Raw genomic sequence first — 20,468 nt, forward strand, 5'->3', positions numbered from 1 at the left:
GATCTCCTATGCAGTCTACAATCCACAAACTCAGGGTTGCAGGATTCCCAGACCACTTGCATTAACTACCTACCCCCATGTCCACTGGGCTTCCCTGGTGGGTCAGACAGTAAAGAATCTGCCTGCAATGCAGGAGACCCAAGTTTGATCCCTGGGTTGGGAAGATACCCTGAAGAAGGGAATGGCTACCCACTCCAGTATTCTTGCCTGGAGATTTCCATGGACAGAGGAGCCTTGGAGGTCTACAGTCCATTGGGTCACAGAGAGTCAGACATGACTGATTGACTGACAATTTCACTTTCCCCATGTCCACCAGGAGTCTGTGGCCCACAGTTTGGAACCCTTGCTCTGGAATGATTATGTCAGCAAGCTGATTTTTATTCCTGGACATATGATGTGTTGTGTGATTGTACAGTACTGTTATTTTGGGTTTAAGTTTTTTTTTTTTTTTAAAGGTGAAGTGACTATACCAATTCATTTTTATCGCTATGAATCTACCCAACACAATGTCATCTTCTCAGGTCCCAACTCCAAGCATCCAACATCCATGCACATAGGCAAATAACAGGACAACTGCCGAAAGGGTGGAACCCTCTTGATTTTACTGGTTAGAGTTCAGCTGCCAGAGGTACTGGGTTTTCATATACAGTAACAGCCAACTTGTTCGTGATCAGACTTCAGTGACATCGACCTTCCGAAACATCTGTGACGCAGGGGGGCATGGAGGAAGAAGCAGCAGGCTCAGAGCCTCCTGAGAACAATGGCCCAAAACCCATGCACCACCCCTCCTCAGACGCAAAGCCAACCTGACACGTACGCAGCACTGCCTTTCCTGGCTTCCTCAAGGAAACTTCAGTTTTGCCCCGGAGGTTTCCATCAGAGAGCAGGAGGTGAAGAGCAGAAGACTCAGAAAGCAGGTCAGAAGAGGAGGGACCGGCAGGACGTGACAACTCGGGACACAAACACTTCCCCCATATTGTACAGGAACACATTTTGTATCGTGTGCACAACAGAAAGAACGGCGAAAGCTGTTTAAATACAGCCGGGGATCGGGTAGTATGGAAGGCGGTAAAAGTTCCCAGATACCACAGTTGCCCCCAACAGCTTCACCAATAGAGCAGACAGCAGTGCAAACCATCAATGAGAAGAGTGTTAGTCTGTGAAAGGCAAGCCAAGCCCTGCAGGTTTGGACAGGCTCTTGGTGACATCACGACACCACAGCAAGGTACAAACGGGCTGATGTTTGTAATGATGACCATGACTCATCCAGAAAAGGTTAAATACTCTCCAGTGTACTCTGTTTACTAAGGCAGGGAAGTTTGTAATATATTTTAGAAAGATTTCCCTCAAAAAATATTAAAATTTTAAAGATTCATCACTTAAAAGGGTTAATCCTCTGTTATCTGAATATTTGCGTACATTACCTCATTTCACAACAATGCTAGTTAATGAGGCATTGCTTTTTTTTTATGTATCATTAGTATCAAATTATTGGCACCATTCAGATTTAAGGAGAGGGAGAGGAGAGCAAAGTATACAATACAACATAAAAATACAATTCTGATACAAATATATGAGATCAATCCCACTTAAGTGGTCATAAGAAATGGATGGATATTTTACACACAAGGAAATACAGCTACTAAGTCATCACATGGAAAAGTGCTCAGCTTTGCTAGCAATTAATGAAATAAAACAACCTTTTGAGAACAACTATACGTACTTATTAAACTAGCAAAAATAAATAAAAATGGCAAAACCCAATACTGGCAGAACTATCCGGTAAATAGAAATGCTTATACATTGCTGGTGGCATCAAAAATTGTAGAGGGGATTCAAGCATTCAGAGAAGATGGGAGGTTGAACTTGATGACCTTTAAGGTCCTTTCAACCAGGAGACGAGATCTTTCTAGAAAGCAATCTGACAATATGAAACAAGAGCTATAAAATACTTCATGCTCTTTGACCTTGTCATCTCTCTTTGGAGATACTCCCAAGGGAAGAATCCAAAGGAAGAAACATTTTATTTTTTACAAAGACATTCATAGCAGCACTATTTATGAGAATGAAAAATAGGCTATAACTCAAATATCTAGTAATGGCAACAAGTGAGGTTAACCACATTACATGAATACAAAGAAACTCAAAGTGGTGAGAGCAGGATCAGTGTTGAAAAGAGAAGATATGCGTTAGATGGAGGAAGTAATCAAGGATTATGTACACACTGACCATACTCATGAAAAAAATGTGTGCATGTGCATCGAGAAAGCGTGGGGAACAGTTGGAGGGCCAGTTTGTGGTTAGGGGGTTCTTTTATTCCTGCGAAGTTGTTCAAGTGCATAAGAAAAATTTAAAAACACATTTCTTGAAACTATATAAAAAAGAGCGAAGTTTCTTCTGGTCAAGTTTCTATCAACAGGACATGAGTTGATCAACTTTAGAGAGAATTTTCCTTCATGGAACACCCAAATGAATCCTGCTATCAAATCCCTTTGTAAGGATTTTTAGACAATTTCAACTATTTCAGACAATTGAAGCTTTTACTTTGGGTTCAATAATAAATTCTATGTATCCCCAATAATATCATAACCCCCAAATTCACAAGTTAAATTATATTTCTGATTAAGCTGAAATAACTTCAGTCCTGGTGATTGCAACTTTCCTTTTTTAGTTCACCTACTCGTGTCTGAATAAAAATGAATGTTAAAGACTTTATAAGATCTGTGCATTTACCAGTGTAAATGAAAAACCAGCAGTAAAGAATTATTCTCTCATTAAAAATGACTCTTTAACAAACAGTCAAAGCTTGGTGCAAGTGTCAGTCATACAAAATCACATGGTTGAGACTGAGAGCAAAGGATTCCATGCCATATTAACCCCTGTGGTTATTAATATGTACACACAGGTGCTTCTGAAAAGGAATCCTGGTTTTCCCATCTTTCTTCTCCTAGGCTTACCAAATTTTGTCTCAACTACACTGAGTAGTAGGAAAACCTCTAATACTCAGGAGACAGCAAATAACTTTTCCAATAAAAGTCAAGCCAGAGGTTGGCTTTGACTGGCCATGGAGACCTGGGCGACCAGAGCACATGTTTGTATGCTGTGCTACAGCGAGCACACGAAGCCCGAAGAAAGAAAACGGACAGAAGGCACCATGCCCTCCTCCAGGCAGCCAGGGGAGAGTTTCACAGTTCGGTCATCAGCAGTCTTTTCATCATTTTCTCTCTCTCCAGTTCCTGCCGGAGTGTCTCTGCACTGAGAAAGAGGAGGCGACAAAATGGTGAGATACACGCTCAAAAATGGTAAGAGCAGCCTCAGTTTAAATGCCATTTCCCAAGCTCAGCTCCTGACTTGCTCTTTCAGGCTCCTTAAGGAACCCCTCCATTTGCCAGCCCTACAATGGCCTGAACTTGGCTGCCTATGGATTTCCCCCACCAGACTTCAGCTTCTGCAGGTACCGCTCCTCAGAGGACTGACTGTTATATACGCCATTCCTCTCTGAACCCTCAGAGCTGAACACAGGACCTGGCACGTAGCACCCTCTCAGCAACTTGAAAGTCCAGGTGTTAGTCACTCAGTTGTGTCCAACTCTTTGCGACCCCATAGACTACAGCCTGCCAGGCTCCTCTGTCCATGGAATTCTCTAGACAAGAATACTGGAGTGGGTAGCCATTCACTTCTCCAGGGGATCTCCAGCTTAATCTGAAATAGGATATAACTCAAATATCTAGTAATGGCAACAAGTGAGGTTAACCACATTACATGAATACAAAGAAACTGAAAGTGGTGAGAGCAGGATCAGTGTTGAAAAGAGAAGATATGCGTTAGATGGAGGAAGTAATCAAGGATTATGTACACACTGACCATACTCATGAAAAAAATGTGTGCATGTGCATCGAGAAAGCATGGGGAACAGTTGGAGGGCCAGTTTGTGGTTAGGGGGCTTCTGTTTTGCTCACTCTACATCCTTAGCACCTAGAATAATACTATCTAGACCTTGATGTGGAGAAGGCAATGGCACCCCACTCCAGCACTCTTGCCTAGAAAATCCCATGGACAGAGGAGCCTGTAGGCTGCAGTCCATGGGGTCTCGAAGAGTCGGACACGACTGAGCGACTTCACTTTCACTTTTCACTTTCAGGCATTGGAGAAGGAAATGGCAACCCACTCCAGTGTTCTTGCCTGGAGAATCCCAGGGACGGGGGAGCCTGGTGGGCTGCCGTCTATGGGGTCACACAGAGTCGGACACGACTGAAGTGACTTAGCAGCAGCAGCAGCCTTTGATGACCTTTCAGTAAATACTTAGAGAATACATGAAGAAAAGCATGAATAAGACAGTCACAAACATCGTTGCAGATGTGACAAACACAATTAGCCTGGGCCTGGTTTCCCTGTCACCAGAGTTACCTGTCGGCACCTGCTGGTCTGACACACCTGGTTGCTGGAGAAACAGGCTTCCGAATGGTGTAGATGGTCTGCACTGTGGACACGGCCTCTGTCAAGGGCCTCAGGGTTGCTGCTGGAATCAGTGGGGAGGACTGGCCAGGACAGCACTGTACCTTACTGTCTCTAAAGTCTGCCTGGAGGGGAAACAAAAAAGAGGAAGTCAACCTCAATTTGGGTTTCATTTTCATATTGTCAGCTGTTTCCTCACCCTTACCACAGTCCCTGTCATTTTTAAATAATAGTTCATCAATAGCCTTGTATTAAACCATTTTATTTAGTGCCAGCCACTATGCTAAGTACTTTACATGTATTACCTCTTCACAATCTTTAAGGGGGAGGCCATGTTTCATCACGTTAGACACCATCATTTATAAGACACACCATTTTTTGCACATGCCACAGAGAAAAAGTAACCATTCAAATTCTGTCAGGCCCACTAGTGTAATACCTACTCTAATTTCAGAGATGTTAGAAGGTGGAAAAATGCACATCTTGGAACTGATTTTTATGGAAAAGGAAACTGAAGCTCAGAGACGTTAAGTAATCTTCCCGAGGTCACACAGTAAGCACTAAGAACCAGTATTTAGAACCAAGATTCTAAATGGGGAGAATCTTTATCTTTGAGAGTCCTGAAAGACTACTGATGAAAAATATAAGCCCCTGTTTGTTTTACAACTGCCTCCAGAGACAGAACTGAGCTGGCCTGGGCTGGAGCAATGCCAGAGAACTGACCACAAGAACAGAGCATCACAGAGTTGCTGGCATGTGATGTTTGCCACAGGGGGCTTTCACAAACGTTGGGATGTAGTGGTCACTTGTGTGGTTCCTTAGATAATGCTGGCTCATTTCTTTCCAGGGACATGGTAGGATTACACTTCCCCAGCCTACTTTTAAAAATGTTTTTTAATAAATTTTTATTTATTTATTGGCTCTGCTTCCTGGCATGCGGGACTTTAGCTCTCCAACAAGGGATCAAACCTGTGGCCCCTGCAGCGGAAGCACACAGGCTTAACCACTGGACCCCCAGGAAAGTCCCCCTCGACCCCACTTTGAAGCTGGCATGGCCAGTGCCTTGCTTTGGCCACGGAAATGAGCCAGCATGTCTTATCTCCATTGGAAGAGTTAAGTGCTGGTGTGTGATTTGTCACTTCTTTCCCCGCCTCCCCCCAACCTCTGTGACCAGCAGTGTTCTAGGTGGCAGCTGCTCCATTAGCCAGGGTCCCAGAAACAGAACAACACAGAGCAGAAGGCACAGCCTACCCATGGCAGTCACGCAGCATGAACAGGAAATTCAATTTGTCATTTAAAGCATGGCTGAGTCCAGCCTTCCTGATACAGGAGCTGGGGTAAACGTTATTTTGTTGCTTCAATAAAGTGGGTGTAGGTTGGGCTTTTGATGCCAATTTTGACTCTTTCTGGAAAAAGAGGGAAATGTACTTACATACAAAGGCAATTGAGGGGAAGGTACCAGGGCCTTAGCATGAATCAAGGCAGTGGCATCAAACTTTACTAACAGTCATTATATTCCTCACTGCCATGCACTCAAAATAGGAAAAAAAGAGCCAACCTCATTTAAGAATGACCTTGTGCTCTAAGTCACTTCAGTCATGTCCAGCTCTTTGTGACCCCATGGACTGTAACCCACCAGGCTCCTCGGTCAATGGGATTCTCCAAGCAAGAATACTGGAGTGGGTTGCCATTTCCTACTCAGGGGATCTTCCCAACCCAGGGGTTGAATCCACGTTCTCTTAAGTCTTCTGAATTGGTAGTCAGGTTCTTCACCACTAGCACTACCTGAGAAGCCCACGAATGACCTCAGGGAGCTGTGAAAATCACTATCATTAAATCTCAACCCTGAGTCCTCATCTTCTTAACATTTGCTGAATGAAGACATGAATGAACCAACATTTGCTGGGACAAAGTAGGTAACATAGGGACAGGCCAGGTTAAGAAGATCATGATACAGAAATCTGACCAGAGTCAGGCAGAGGTCCTCATCTTAGACAGACCGAGGCCCTGGGCTGACTATCAAGTAGACTCAACAGGCTCAAATACAAGGTAGGAACTGGCTTCAGAGCCAACCAAGGAGTCTGGTTGTTGAATTCAGGCACAAGGTCAATGCTGGATCAACTACCAGGATAACTGTATGGAGTTACCTGGAGCTGCTGACCTCCCCCTTCACTGTGGACAGGATAGGTCAGGGAGTCTCTGGAGAGGCCAACTCAAGGTCAAGTATCTTGACCTTGGTAGGGAGGAAAAGAGAATATGATGCACAGGAGGAAGAAAATTAGGAAGCTGAAGCTTATGAATTTGGCTTCCATTACCATCAAGCTGTTGGTATTAAAAACTTGCTAATTATAATCTCCAGTTTAGTCCTCTCTCCTGATACAGACTTGAATATCCAACTGCCAAAAAGCAAAAGGCAAAAGAAAAAGGCAAATGAGAAAAGGAAAGTATATATATATCTGAATCCAGAGTTCCAAAGAATAGCAAGGAGAGATAAGAAAGACTTCCTCAGTGATCAATGCAAAGAAATAGAGGAAAACAATAGAATGGGAAAGACTAGTGATCCCTTCAAGAAAATTAGAGATACCAGGGAAATATTTCATGCAAAGTTGGGCACAATTAAGGACAGAAATGGTATGGACCTAACAGAAGAAGAAGATATTAAGAAGAGGTGGCAAGAATACACAGAAGAACTGTACAAAAAAGATCTTCATGACCCAGATAATCACAATGGTGTGATCACTCATCTAGAGCCACACATCCTGGAATGCGAAGTCAAGTGGGCCTGAGGAAGCATAACTATGAACAAAGCTAGTGGAGGTGATGGAATTCCAGTTGAGCTATTTCAAATCCTGAAAGATGATGCTGTGAAAGTGCTACACTCAACATGTCAGCAAATTTAGAAAACTCAGCAGTGGCCACAGGACTGGAAAAGGTCAGTTTTCATTCCAGTCCCAAAGAAAGGCAATGCCAAAGAATGTTCAAATACTGTACAATTGCACTCATCTCACATGCTAGCAAAGTAATGCTCAAAATTCTCCAAGCCAGGCTTCAACAGTATGTGAACAAAGAACTTCCAGATGTTCAAGCTGATGTAGAAAAGGCAGAGGAAACAGAGATCAAATTGCCAACATCTGCTGGATCATAGAAATGCAAGAGAATCCCAGAAAAACATCTATTTCTGCTTCACTGACTATGCTAAAGTCTTTGTGTGGATCACAACAAACTGTGGAAAACTCTTCAAGAGATGGGAATACCTGACCACCTTACCTGCTCCTGAGAAATCTGTATGCAGGTCAAGAAGCAATAGTTAGAACTGGACATGGAACAATGGACTGGTTCCAAATTGGGAAAGGAGTATGTTAAGGCTGTATATTGTCACCCTGCTTATTTAAGTTATATGCAGAGTTCAGTTCAGTCACTCAGCCATGTCCAACTCTTTGTGACCCCATGAACTGCAGCACGCCAGGCCTCCCTATCCATCACCAACTCCTGGAGTCCACCCAAACCCATGTCCATTGTGTCGGTGATGCCATCCAACCATCTCATCCTCTGTTGTCCCCTTCTCCTCCCGCCCTCAATCTTTCCCAGCATCAGGGTCTTTTCAAATGAGTCAGCTCTTCTCATCAGGCGGCCAAAGTATTGGAGTTTCAGCTTCAATGTCAGTCCTTCCAATGAACACCCAGGACTCATCTCCTTTACGATGGACTGGTTGGATATCCTTGCAGTCCAGGGGACTCTCAAGAGTCTTCTCCAACACCACAGTTCACAAGCATCAATTCTTCAGCACTCAGCTTTCTTCACAGTCCAACTCTCACATCCATACATGACTACTGGACAAACCATAGCCTTAACTAGACGGACCTTTGTTGGCAAAGTAATGTCTCTGCTTTGAATATGCCGTCTGGTTGGTCATAACTTTCCTTCCAAGGAGTAAGCGTCTTTTAATTTCACGGCTGCAGTCACCATCTGCAGTGATTTTGGAGCCCCCCAAAATAAAGTCAGCCACTGTTTCCACTGTTTTTCTTTCTATTGGCCATGAAGTGATGGGACCAGATGCCGTGATCTTCGTTTTCTGAATGTTGAGCTTTAAGCCAACTTTTTCACTGTCTTCTTTCACTTTCATCAAGAGGCTCTTTAGTTCCTCTTCACTTTCTGCCATAAGGGTGGTGTCATCTGCATATATGAGGTTATTAATATTTCTCCCGGCAATCTTGATTCCAGCTTGTGCTTCCTCCTGCCCAGCGTTTCTCATGATGTACTCTGCATAGAAGTTAAATACGCAGGGTGACAATATACAGCCTTGACGTACTCCTTGTTCTCTTTGGAACCAGTCTGTTGTTCTATGTCCAGTTCTAACTGTTGCTTCCTGACCTGCATACAGGTTTCTCAAGAGGCAGGTCAGGTGGTCTGGTATTCCCATCTCTTTCAGAATTTTCCACAATTTATTGTGATCCGTAGAGTCAAAGGCTTTGGCATCATCAATAAAGCAGAAATAGATGTTTTTCTGGAACTCTCTTGCTTTTTCGATTATCCAGCAGATGTTGACAATTTGATCTCTGGTTCCTCTGCCTTTTCTAAAACCAGCTTGAACATCTGGAAGTTCATGGTTCACATATTGCTGAAGCCTGGCTTGGAGAATTTTGAGCATTACTTTACTAGCATGTGGGATGAGTGCAATTGTGCGGTAGTTTGAGCATTCTTTGGCATTGCCTTTCTTTGGGATTGGAATGAAAACTGACCTTTTCCAGTCCAGTGGCCACTGCTGAGTTTTCCAAATTTGCTGACATGTTGAGTGTAGCACTTTCACAGCATCATCTTTCAGGATTTGAAATAGCTTAACTGGAATTCGATCGCCTCTACTAGCTTTGTTCTTAGTGATGCTTCCTAAGGCCCACCTGACTTCACATTCCAGGATGTCTGGCTTTAGGTGAGTGTGGGTGATCACACCTTCATGATGATCTGGGTCATGAAGATCTTTTTTGTACAGTTCTTATGTGTATTCTTGCCACTTTCTTAATAGCTTCTGCTTCTGTTAGGTCCATACCATTTCTGTCCTTTACTGAGCCCATCTTTGCATGAAATGTTCCCTTCTCTAATTTTCTTGAAGAGATTTCTAGTTTTTCCCATTCTATTGTTTTCCTCTATTTTTTGCCTTGATCACTGAGGAAGGCTTTCTTATCTGTCCTTGCTATTCTTTGGAACTCTGCATTCAGATGGGTATATCTTTCCTTTTCTCCTTTGCTTTTCACTTCTCTTCTTTTCACAGCTATTTGTAAGGCCTCCTCAGACAGCCATTTTGCTTTTTTGCATTTCTTTTTCTTGGGGGGATGGTCTTGCTCCCTGTCTCCTGTACAATGTCACGAACCTCCGTCCATAGTTCATCAGGCACTCTGTCTATCAGATCTAATCCCTTAAATCTATTTCTCAGTTCCACTGTATAGTCATAAGGGATTTGATTTAGGTCACATGATACAGAGTACATCATGTGAAATGCCAGGCTGGATGAAGCACAAGCTGGAATCAAGATTGCCAGGAAAAATATCAATAACCTCAGATATGCAGATGCCACCACCCATATGGCAGAAAGTGAAGAGGAACCAAAGAGCCTCTTGATGAAAGTGAAAGAGGAGAGTGAAAAACCTGCTTAAAATTAAACATTCAAAAAGTGAAGATCATGGCATCTGGTCCCATCACTTCATGGGAAATAGATGGGGAAACAATGCAAACAGTGTCAGAATTTATTTATTTAGGCTCCAAAGTCACTGCAGATGGTGACTGCAGCCATGAAATTAAAAGATGCTTGCTCCTTGGAAGAAAAGCTATGACAAACTTATATAGCATATTAAAAAGCAGAGACATTACTTTGCCAACAAAGGTCCATCTAGTCAAAGCTATGGTTTTTCCAGTAGTCATGTACGGATTTGACAGTTGGACCACAAAGAAAGCTGAGCACCAAAGAATTGATGCTTTTGAACTGTGGTGTTGGAGAAGACTCTTGAGAGACCCTTGGACAGCAATGAGATCAAACCAGTCAATACTAAAGGAAATCAATCCTGAATATTCATTGGAAGGACTGATGCTAAAGTTGAAGCTCCAGTACTTTGGCCACCTGATGGGAAGAACTGACTCATTAGAAAAGACCCTGATGCTGGAAAATATTGAAGGCAGGAAGAGAAGGGGATGACAGAGCATTAGATGGTTGGATGGCATCATCGACTCGATGGACATGAGTTTGAGTAAGCTCCGGGAGTTGGTGATGGACAGGGAGGCCTGGCGCACTGCAGTCCATGGGTTTGCAGAGTCAGACACGACTGAGTAACTGAACTGAACTGATTCAGCTGCCCATTCACTATTTCCATCCAGGCATTTCCAAGGCATTTCTAACACATTTGCAAGAGGCAAATTCATTATTCCTCCTGGTTCAGTCTTCCCTAAGATTTCCTTGTCTCTGAATGCACCCACTCTCCATCCACATTCTGTAAGTCAGAAATCTTAGAGCTATTTCTGGCCCTTTCTCTCCCTCATCCAATCCAGTTCCTCACCAGCCTCTTAAATATTTCCCCAATCTGTGCACATCTATCCACCTCCACCATCAACAGCATTCCGGGCCAAGCTCTCTGCCTTCTTTCCCTTGAACTACTGTTCGAGGTTTCTAGACGACTGCTCAGAGCCCACACTGCCTGATCCCAGCTCCTCTCACTGCCATCACAGGGGTCATCGCCAAACGCAGCTGCCCTGGCCCTGCCCTGCTCAGAGTCCTTCAAAGGCTTCTCGCTGAAGGACTTCCCATCTGAGCTCAGCCAAGCATGGCTGTGCCCGGCAGGGTGTGTCCCTGCTTTCCTCCCCGTCCTCCTCTCATGCCCCACACCCTTGCTCTCTGCCTTCTATGCCCACTGGCCTCAGTTCAGTCCCCTGGAGGTGGGATGCCCCCTCTGCCCCAGGACTCTGGCTCATGCTGCTGCCTCTGCCTGCTCTAGCTGCCTTCAAGCCACTCTTGCCCTGTTCTTCAAAGTCCCAGCATGGTTTCTGACATTGGCTTCCTGCTCCATCTTGGCCCCTGGCTTTTCAGGAAGGGCTTCCCTGGGTGTCTCACAGCACTGCCAAGGCTGGGCAGTAGGCCAGAGTGCCTGCCATGGCCAGCAGAGGAAGTGGAGCTGGAGCCTCCAGCTAAGGAAGCCGTGCCCAGCCAAACTGCAGGGGCCAGATGAGTATCTGGCAGCAGCACTGAATGCCTGGTCCAGCCCCTGTGTCTCTGCCCTCTGTTCCTTAAAAGACAGGTGCTGGAAGCTGATCATGACCCTAGTGCAGATTGTTCTGCATGTGTGCATGCTAAGTCGCTGCGGTTGTGTCCGCTCTGTGTGACCTCATGGACTGTAGCTCACCAGGCTCCTCTACCCGTGGGATTCTCCAGGAAGAACACTGAAAAGTGGGTGGCCATGCCCTTCCCCAGGGGCTCTTCCTGACCCAGGAACAGAACTCACATCTCTTATGTCTCCTCTATTTGCAAGCTGGTTCTTTACCAGTAGCACCACATGGGAAGCCCCATGGATTGTTCTAGAAACCTGCTTTTGTCTCTGCACAGACTGTTGAACACCTTCCCAGGTCTGTTCATCCTCAGACCTGAATCAGCCACTGCTCACACCTTCCTGTCCATATGGCTGAAGCCACCTCAGGTAGTGACAATCAGCCAGCCCCTGAGACTGCACTTTGAGCTATCCCTAGGGCACCACACAGCCCGCCCAGAAGATCCTCTAGATTGACCTTTGGAAGGAACCTCAGGGACCATGTGGTTCTAGGAATTGCAAACTCTGATCCCTGGGAGGAAGAGGGAGGGAGAGGAAAGAGGCATGCATGGGTATTCAATTATGCCCAACTTTTTGCAACTCCATGGACTGTAGCCCCCCAGGATCCTCTGTCCATCGGATTTTCCAGGCAAGAATACTGGAGGGGGTTACCATTTCCTTCTCCAAAGGATCTTCCGGACCCAGGGGATTGAACCTGCCTCTCCTGCATTAGGAGGCAGATTCTTTACCACTGAGCCACCAGGGAAGCCTCAGGAGAGAGAGGAGAGAGCCTAAACTCCCTACTTCTGCTCATCAGAGAGTGAGCTTCTGTACAAGCTCTTAATTAAAGAAAAAAGTCGAGGAGCTGAAGAGAATCTTGAAAATCATCGAACTCTCTCACTTTGCAGATGAGGAAACTACAACATTTAAATGTTTAAAAACATTTCAGCAGTTTGCAGAGAGTTTAAATAAGCTGCTCAGCGACACAGAGAGCCATGGCAACAGGAAAGCCGGTTGTCATGACTACCTGCTCTTTTTATTACACCACCCTGCCTCTCCAGCATTGAGGAACAACAATTCTACTTGACATTCGTGGGATGGTCTGAGCATGGTCGAGTACTTTCAAGTTCTTGATCCCTTTTGACACTTGCCTCAACCAGATATGAGGAGGAGGATGTTCTTATTACTATTTCCACTTTAAATAAAAGGAGACTGGTGCTCAGAGTGGCAAAATTTTAACTTAAAATCATAAATCATACCATTATCAAGATGCAGATCCAACCCCAAAGTATTGAAAACAGAGAATCTGATAAACGCATGTACATGCATGTTCATAGCAGTATTATTCACAGTAGCCAAAAAGTGGGGAGAACCCAAAACCCGGATCAACAAATTGTGGTATATAAGTGCAATGGAATATTATTCCTCCATAAGAAGAAATAAAATACTGATACATCCTACAGCATACTAGACACAGGTCACATAGTGTATGATCCTATTTTTATGGAATATCCAAACTAGGCAAATCCAAAGAGACAAAATGCAAATCGGTGGCTGACAAGGGCCAGAGTGAAGGGGGACATGGGGATGACTACTGACTGGGTATGAGATTTCCTTTGGGGGTGATGGGAAGGTTTTAGAATTAGAGGTTAGTTGCATGACACTGAATGTACTAAATGCCACTAAACTGTCACTTCAAAAATTGTTAATTTTATGTTACATGAAGCTCACCTCAATAAAATAAAATAACTCGAAAATGCTGACCCCCAAACCCCAACTTCTTCTCAGCCTCACAGAGTTCACAGCGATCAAAAGAAGCTGTTGGTGGGGCTTCCCTGGTGGTCCGGTGGTTAAAAACCCACCTTCCAATGCAGGGGATGCAGGTTTCATCCCTGGTCCAGGAACTAAGATCCCATATGCCCCGGGGCAACTAAACCCATGCGCCACAACTAGAGAGAAGCCCATGCGCTAAAAAAAAAAAAAATCCCGCATGTCGCAACTAAGAAACAACGCGGCCAAAAATAAATAAATACACACGAGCTGTTGGCATCATCGGCTGGCAATCCTCAGGAAAGCAAGCCACCGGGGAACTATGTCTTAAAACATGGATCTGTTTTCCGGATCTACTTACGGTAAACTGTGGCCCTGTTATGAAAGGATCAGGAAAAGGGGTCACTGTATCAGCCGGGAATGTTTTTATCTTCAAAAAAGAGACAGAGAAGAGTGTTACTTTCAGATTAGAAAACAAAGCTTTGAAATCTTTGGCAGCACACTTTTAAACTGAACTGAAGGATACAGGAGCACACACACCGAGCCTTCCTTGCTTGCTGAGGAAGTAAACCAAGGGCCCCTACGAGAGTTGCCTAGCGGCTGTATCTGAGCCTGGAGTTGTGCCATAGGGCCAGGCCTCTGCACGGAAGACAGGCTGGAGTCTTGTGTTTGCTGGGCCTCACCCTGACCGTAGCCAGGGGGTGTAATGAGGAGGTAAGGGTGACGTGGGGGCCTGCTGATGGCCCCTCTGCAGCTGTGGGGAATGGACTGGATGCCACTGATAGGGAACAGAGTCTATCAGAGCGGACAGAGTACCAGGAGGCCTGGACTAATCAGGCCAGGAGGGCTCGCTGTCCGTTCACTTTAGTTGTCGGGCTCCCTGTAAACTCTGGGCAATAGAGGGAAACCTCAGGGGAACTCGGGTAAGCCTGGAAGATTCCTACCACCATGGCCTTGGGGACAGAAGGCATGGTGATCACAAGTGCCCTGTGCTGGTGTCTGGAGAGGGTTATCCTGCAGGATCAGGTAGTGCCAACTGGCCATCAAGAGCCTTTGCTTCCATTTCTTTCTCTTGGGTCATTTCACCTTTGGCCTCCTAGAGGCCTTTGGAGGACAGGGGGCGGGGAGGGGTTGTTTCTTTAAGCTGGCCTCGAAGACTGCCAGCAGGCCCAGGGTCCTGATGGCCGGCACCAGCTTTGTCTGCAGCCTCGGGGCACAGCAGCTGCCTGCTGGTGGACGCACATCGTTCCACTCCCACCAGAGGGCTGCAGCCGAGACACTAAGGCCACCACTTCCCATGTGCAGTCGCTTTAGTGCATTTCAGGGTCTTACCTATGGACAGTAGTTACCTGATGGCTTTGAATCATTCTAATAGCGGGTAAGATAGGGATGCACAGGAACACATCAGATCAGACCCAAATCTGCTGAGGGTTTCTGAGGGAATTGAGTAGGTCTCAACTCAACCCATCTAGAAATGACAATGTCCTTGCAGTGAGCACTGAGATGTCTAATCCAAGCCTGCTCGCCCCTCCCCCAAACTCTCTTTTCAAACATCTCAAAATTCCCATGGACCCAGGTGCCAGTTCGCGTTCTTGGTAGTGACTACCTGCTGTGCAGCAAGTAAAGGACTGGGGGAAGCCTTACTCCTTGCAGGGCTTAATGGTTCAAAGTGGTGTGCTGAGACCAACAGCAATGTCAAAGTAACATACAGAATAGACTCAGACCACCGTGAAATAAAAGGGAAAAAGAGGGTTATTCTTGCTATTAAAGAAATGCAAGAGTTGGCAACATCAAAGAGTTATTTTATACCTGCTCTAAAGAAGAAAAAGATATTCCAACAGTTACCCTCTGGGTTGCTGAGCTCTGACAAAGCACATACACTCTCCTGATGGTGCTGTCGTTGGTATCACCACATTGGAATGGGGGCAAAGCCAAAGTTGCAATATTGAACCCAGCAGGTTCCGGCCTGAAAAAATAAAGCCCCTGATGCACAAGTTATATGTGTTCCCTGGAACAGTGACAAACTGGAAACAAAGCACACGTCCTGCAGGAAGGAGTTTGTTAGGTAGATGGTGGACCGTTCACTTGATGGAATACACAGAACGTGGTACCAAGAACAAGCTAGAAGCAATACAACGGTAAGCGAAAAGAGGAAAACGGTAGGTGACATGGATGCTATGATTTAACTATGTAAAACTGTGAATGAATATAAATAAATATTAGAAGGAAACATGCAAAAATGAAAAAAAAAAAAAGTTGTGCCAGGTTGGGATTACAGGAGATTCCTTTCAAGTCATTATGTAATTCTCATATCGTCATCTTGATAAACAGCAGGAAAAGACAAGTTAAAAGCTTTTGTTTGCAACAGGAATGCAACTAAGAGTGTTCTCTCTGCGGAAAGCACCTATGCACATCACGGCTCTAGGAAAACAAACTCTTCACGGTTCTTGAGACCTACAGAGAAAGGGGTGGGACCACGGTCGTGAGTCCCAGTTTGACCAGGGCTGGTTGGACTTCAAACTCTGCGTCCATCCTGGAGTGACAGCCCCTGAGGCCCAGGCTCCTCCGGGGTCCGGTGCTCGTGCACACCCCAGGGGCTGCCGCCTGGTGCTCCTGCCCGCCTCACCTCTCCTGGCCAGGCCCCTCTCCCTGCCAGGGTACCTACCAGCCTCGTTTTGATTGGAGGGTGCATGCAAACTCCAGTGGTCTCTTCCTTCATGGGGAGAGAGAGTGGAGGAGAACAGCGAGAGTGGGCACAGTGGGGGGCGCTGGCGGGCTCTGCCTGCTCACGAGGAGAGGAGAGAAGGGGAGGACGAGGTGGTGAGAGAAGGGGGGAGGAGATAAGGGAGGGGAAGGAGAGAAAGATAGCACAGTGCAAGATGGATCTGTCAACTCCAGTCTGCTCTCCAGCCAGCTTCACCCACAGCCTCCTTCCAGCCTCTGGCCACCTGACTTCTGGTCCCTCCCGCTTCCCTCTTCTCTCCGCCTTCTCTCCTCCTCCCCAGCCCTCCTCAGTCTGCTCCACTGTCTGGGCAGAAGGGCCCATCAAAACTCTCTTGCCAGGACTGGCAGGTGGGGGCTATCTCCTGTGCCAACCGCACAGGACCGGTATGCTGTTGAGGATGCTAAAGCATTGCCCAGGCCAAGCCAGAAAGAGCTCAGATGAATCGGTGAAGATGGCCGTGGGGGCAAATTGAGCAATGGCCACACGCTTGAGAGTGTCGGCCTTCCATGCCCAGCGGCCTCCTACACTCTGCTAAACGAGGACCCACATTACGATGGACAGGTGAGTAGAGAGCTCCAAGAAAGAGGCACATCAGTGAGGAGAAATACAGAGGTCAAGACCACATCTGTCATGGCTCTTTATCTGTGTTCAGAAGACCTGCTGGCCATGATCCCCCTCCCACATTTATGGCCCCAGGCCTTGGCGTCTGGTCTAGGCACTCGGGGGAAGGGGAGCCTTGCTGCTTAGCTGGAAGCTACCAAGCACTGTGAGAAAATGCCATGTCACTCTTGGGATCCTGGATTCCCCGGTTTTGTTGTTTAGTCGCTGAGTCGTGTCCGACTCTTTTTGCGACCCCATGGACTGTGGCCCACCAGGCTACTCTGTCCGTGGGATTTCCCAAGGAAGAGTCCTGGAGTGGGTTCCCATGTCCTTATTACCCAGCCCCAGAGCTAAACAGTGCCATGCACCCAGCAGAGATCCGACAGCTTGTACTAGTGAGGATGAGGACGGTGAGGAAAGAAAGCTCTGATGTTAGGAGAGTCACTGACAGGGTTAGTGTGAGTCTTAGGAAAGAACCATTCACTCCAGAGAACAAATACATGTGTCTTTTCGCTCAAGAGCATTTTCTTAAGTCATTGGTATGATTCTGCCATGATGGATCAAGGACAGCCTCTGGGAAAGTTTCACTGAAAAATTATCGAGAACATTGCAGCCTTATTTTTCATCTCCAGATGGATCTAACGCCATCCATAGACAGTCCAGTCCTAGACAATTTCCAAGGGGCTTTTACAGCCATATTCCCAATGGCCTTCAACACAGCCTTGTTTTATTATTCATATGTGGGAGAGGCAGAAATGACATTTGCAAAGCCTAAGTCCATGGGTTTAGACCCTCTTGTCCATTGTTTCTAAGTCCATTTTTCAGAAACAAGGGAGTCCACATTAGTCACCTAAAGTTAAGTTTGACCAGCCTACTTAAAACCTCCCCTTCTGGTCCTCGGGACAAATCCCATGTTCTACAGGATGCTATCTAAGGCATGAATCACCAGAAAACATGGACATTCTGCCTTGAGGCCAAAATGTGTATTGGCCACCAGAGTCTGAATTGAAGATTATAATGGATGACTTATTTGCCTAGCATCAGATTTATTGGTAAAGAAATGCTGGTCCATTCCACAAGCATCTCTGACCTCTCTAAATGGAGATTTAGAACTCAGATTTTTAAATGCATCTGAGTAGATTTAAACAAAAGAATATCCCTGGGGTTCCCACACTTCCGACTCGTAGTAAATGAACAGGAAATAAGATAACATGTGTAATAGGATACTCTGAAATACCATTTATATTTTCTCCTGGTATTTCTTTCCCTCCTAGGGTCTTTTCTATACCCACACAGCTAGGTTCTGAGTGGCTTCTGAGTTTCAAAATCTGACCTTTTGGGGGAATAGAAAGGTTTAGGTATAGATAAATGATGGTTAAAATGTGTAAGCTTTCAAAAGAGATTGCCAGCTTGAGGATAGGTGAGAAAATTCACAGGGGAAGGGAGGAGGGGTAGACACGAGTGAGTGCTGAGCAAAGGGGCTCTGTGCCCCCTCATTCTCTAATGGAGGCTGGGGGACAAGGATGAAAGAGCAGAGGGGAGTGACCTTTCTGACGCATTTTGAGTTGGCGCTGCCTGAGCCGCTGGTCCTGTGCCAAGATGCTGCAAAGCCTTATTAAGAATGTTTGGATCCCCATGAAGACCTACTATACCCAAGTTTACCAGATGTGGGTAGGAATGGGATTGGTGGGCTTCATCGTTTATAAAATCAGGAGTGCTGATAAAAGAAGTAAAGCCTTGGAAGCTTCCAGTCCTACACCTGCTCATGGTTATCGCTAACCAGCTTTCCCTGGACGAGATGTCTGTCTGACTGTGTTATGGGACACTGTGGTGACTTGTAGCAATGCCACTGCCCTCAGGCATGAATAAATGCACCTGTAAGACTCCTCCTCAAAAAATAAAAGAGCAGAGGGGACCTGCGCCCTAGCAGAGAGGTCCACATCCCAGAAGCTCTGTGATCTCCATCATCCAAAAGGGACATGAACGGAGCAGAGGGTGTCCCAGATCCACCAGCCAACAGGTGACTTCACAAACCAAAGAGACTTCCCTCACTGTCCCCGTGCCCTGAAGAACATGGACACAACCCCGGGAGACTGGAAGAGGCACCCAATTTGACTTGAGATTAAGCTTTAGCTCTCCTGCTAGAATGAGGGTCAGAATGATAACTAAGTTATTGAGACAAATGGAAAACCAACTCTTCTGACCCCCAACCCAGGGCCCGTTCTGGGCCCTACACAGCCTTCCTTTGGCCAAACCATCTCCTCCCTGACCCATGAACCCCTGATTGATGTTCCCTGACCCAGAGGGGACCCGGATCCTGGCTGGCTCTGCAGTTGGGTGAGTGGTTCCTGAAGTGTGGGGATCAGGGAGGGACAAGCCCCCAAGAGAAAGCATCAGAGAGGCAGGAGGTGTGGGTGTTAATGGGCTTTGTTACCTGGGGAGGGAAGCTAATGTGACTGACCTGGAGTAGACAGGATGATGCAGCCCAAGGTCAACACGACTCGCGTGTCCATATGCCCTCCCTCTGCCTCCCCTCACTCTACCAACGCCCACACCCCCGTGCACAGCAGATGAGAATTCCAGATGGAGAGTGGGTGCTGTCTGTACTCATATGCCTTCTTCCCTTCCCATCCCCACGCCCCCATGCTTCCCTCCCAGGCAGAAACTCTTATCTGATCTCGAAGAGTCTGTGATGCAGATTCCAGGAATGGGCGGACAATAAAGCTGCAGAGGCTGCAGGACTGGGTTGGCTAAACTGAGCCACACAACCAAAGAGCCAGAGATTAGAGAAGAAAAGATGTGGGAAAAGGAGGGGGCAAATGCTGTAAGAGTGAAGCTGGAAAGCATGTTTTTGTGGCAAGTTTGAGGATGCGAGTCCTTAGGGCAGCGTACGGTACAAGAGAAGAAAGAAGCAAAATGAGATTTGAGAAGTGTTACTGGGAGGTGTTCATTTAATCTTCTTTCATTATTTTGAGAGATGCCAGTTAAAGATTGAATTTCTTTTTTTTTTTTTCATGGCTGTTTGGACCATACTTCGTTCCATGCAGAGACTGGCTCATAAGGGTCAAAAGTCATAAGGGTTAAACTAGCTCCAACAGTGTCTTAGTTTAATGAAGTTCAGAAAATCTGTCCCGCTCCTCTCTCGCCAGCTCCCTGTCCTTCCAGATCTGGCCAGGGCAGTGATGTGGCTTTAGGAGGTTTGTCCAGTCTCAGACCCCAAGTCTAGTCTTTCCTGGGCTATCCTAGGAGATACAGATGCCACGCCTCTCCATCACCCCAGCAACAGGGCAGAGAGGGCTCCAGTTCCTATTTCTGGGATGGTGGGAGGAACAAATGGAGGAGATGGAAGTAAGAGGACCAGACTAAGGTAGAAGCAGGCAGCTGGAGCTCCTCTTCCTCACTAGGACCCTTTATCACTCTCAGAGATAGGACTCTGAACTGTAGTAAACCCAGAAATACCAGCCCTCCAGCACAACTAGCGTGTGTGTGCTTTGTGAACATGTACCTGTGCCTCAAATCTGCACAAACAAGACAAAGGATGCTTCATCTTGAGAACAGATACTCCCTGCCGACTCTAGCTGTGAAGTGAGCAGCTGTGTCTTGTCCCTCGGCTGGGCAGTGCAGCACCGGGGTCC

At 46.2% G+C, this 20,468-nt stretch overlaps 1 protein-coding gene across 1 annotated transcript in view; it reads right to left on the reverse strand.

Annotated features, from left to right (window-relative positions):
* Positions 1-580: 580 nt before the first annotated feature.
* EPB41L4B (erythrocyte membrane protein band 4.1 like 4B) overlaps positions 581-20,468 on the reverse strand; it is a gene marked incomplete at its 5' end in the record, with an annotated part of 138,993 nt that continues 119,105 nt past the window's right edge. Inside the window, 4 exon segments of the mRNA XM_010843622.1 lie at positions 581-3,255; positions 4,408-4,463; positions 4,466-4,580; positions 13,870-13,938. Coding sequence (XP_010841924.1) covers positions 3,106-3,255; positions 4,408-4,463; positions 4,466-4,580; positions 13,870-13,938 — 390 coding nt within the window.

The sequence above is a fragment of the Bison bison genome, unplaced genomic scaffold (assembly GCF_000754665.1).
Source record: "Bison bison bison isolate TAMUID 2011002044 unplaced genomic scaffold, Bison_UMD1.0 scf7180017864183, whole genome shotgun sequence".
Lineage (NCBI taxonomy): Eukaryota > Metazoa > Chordata > Mammalia > Artiodactyla > Bovidae > Bison > Bison bison.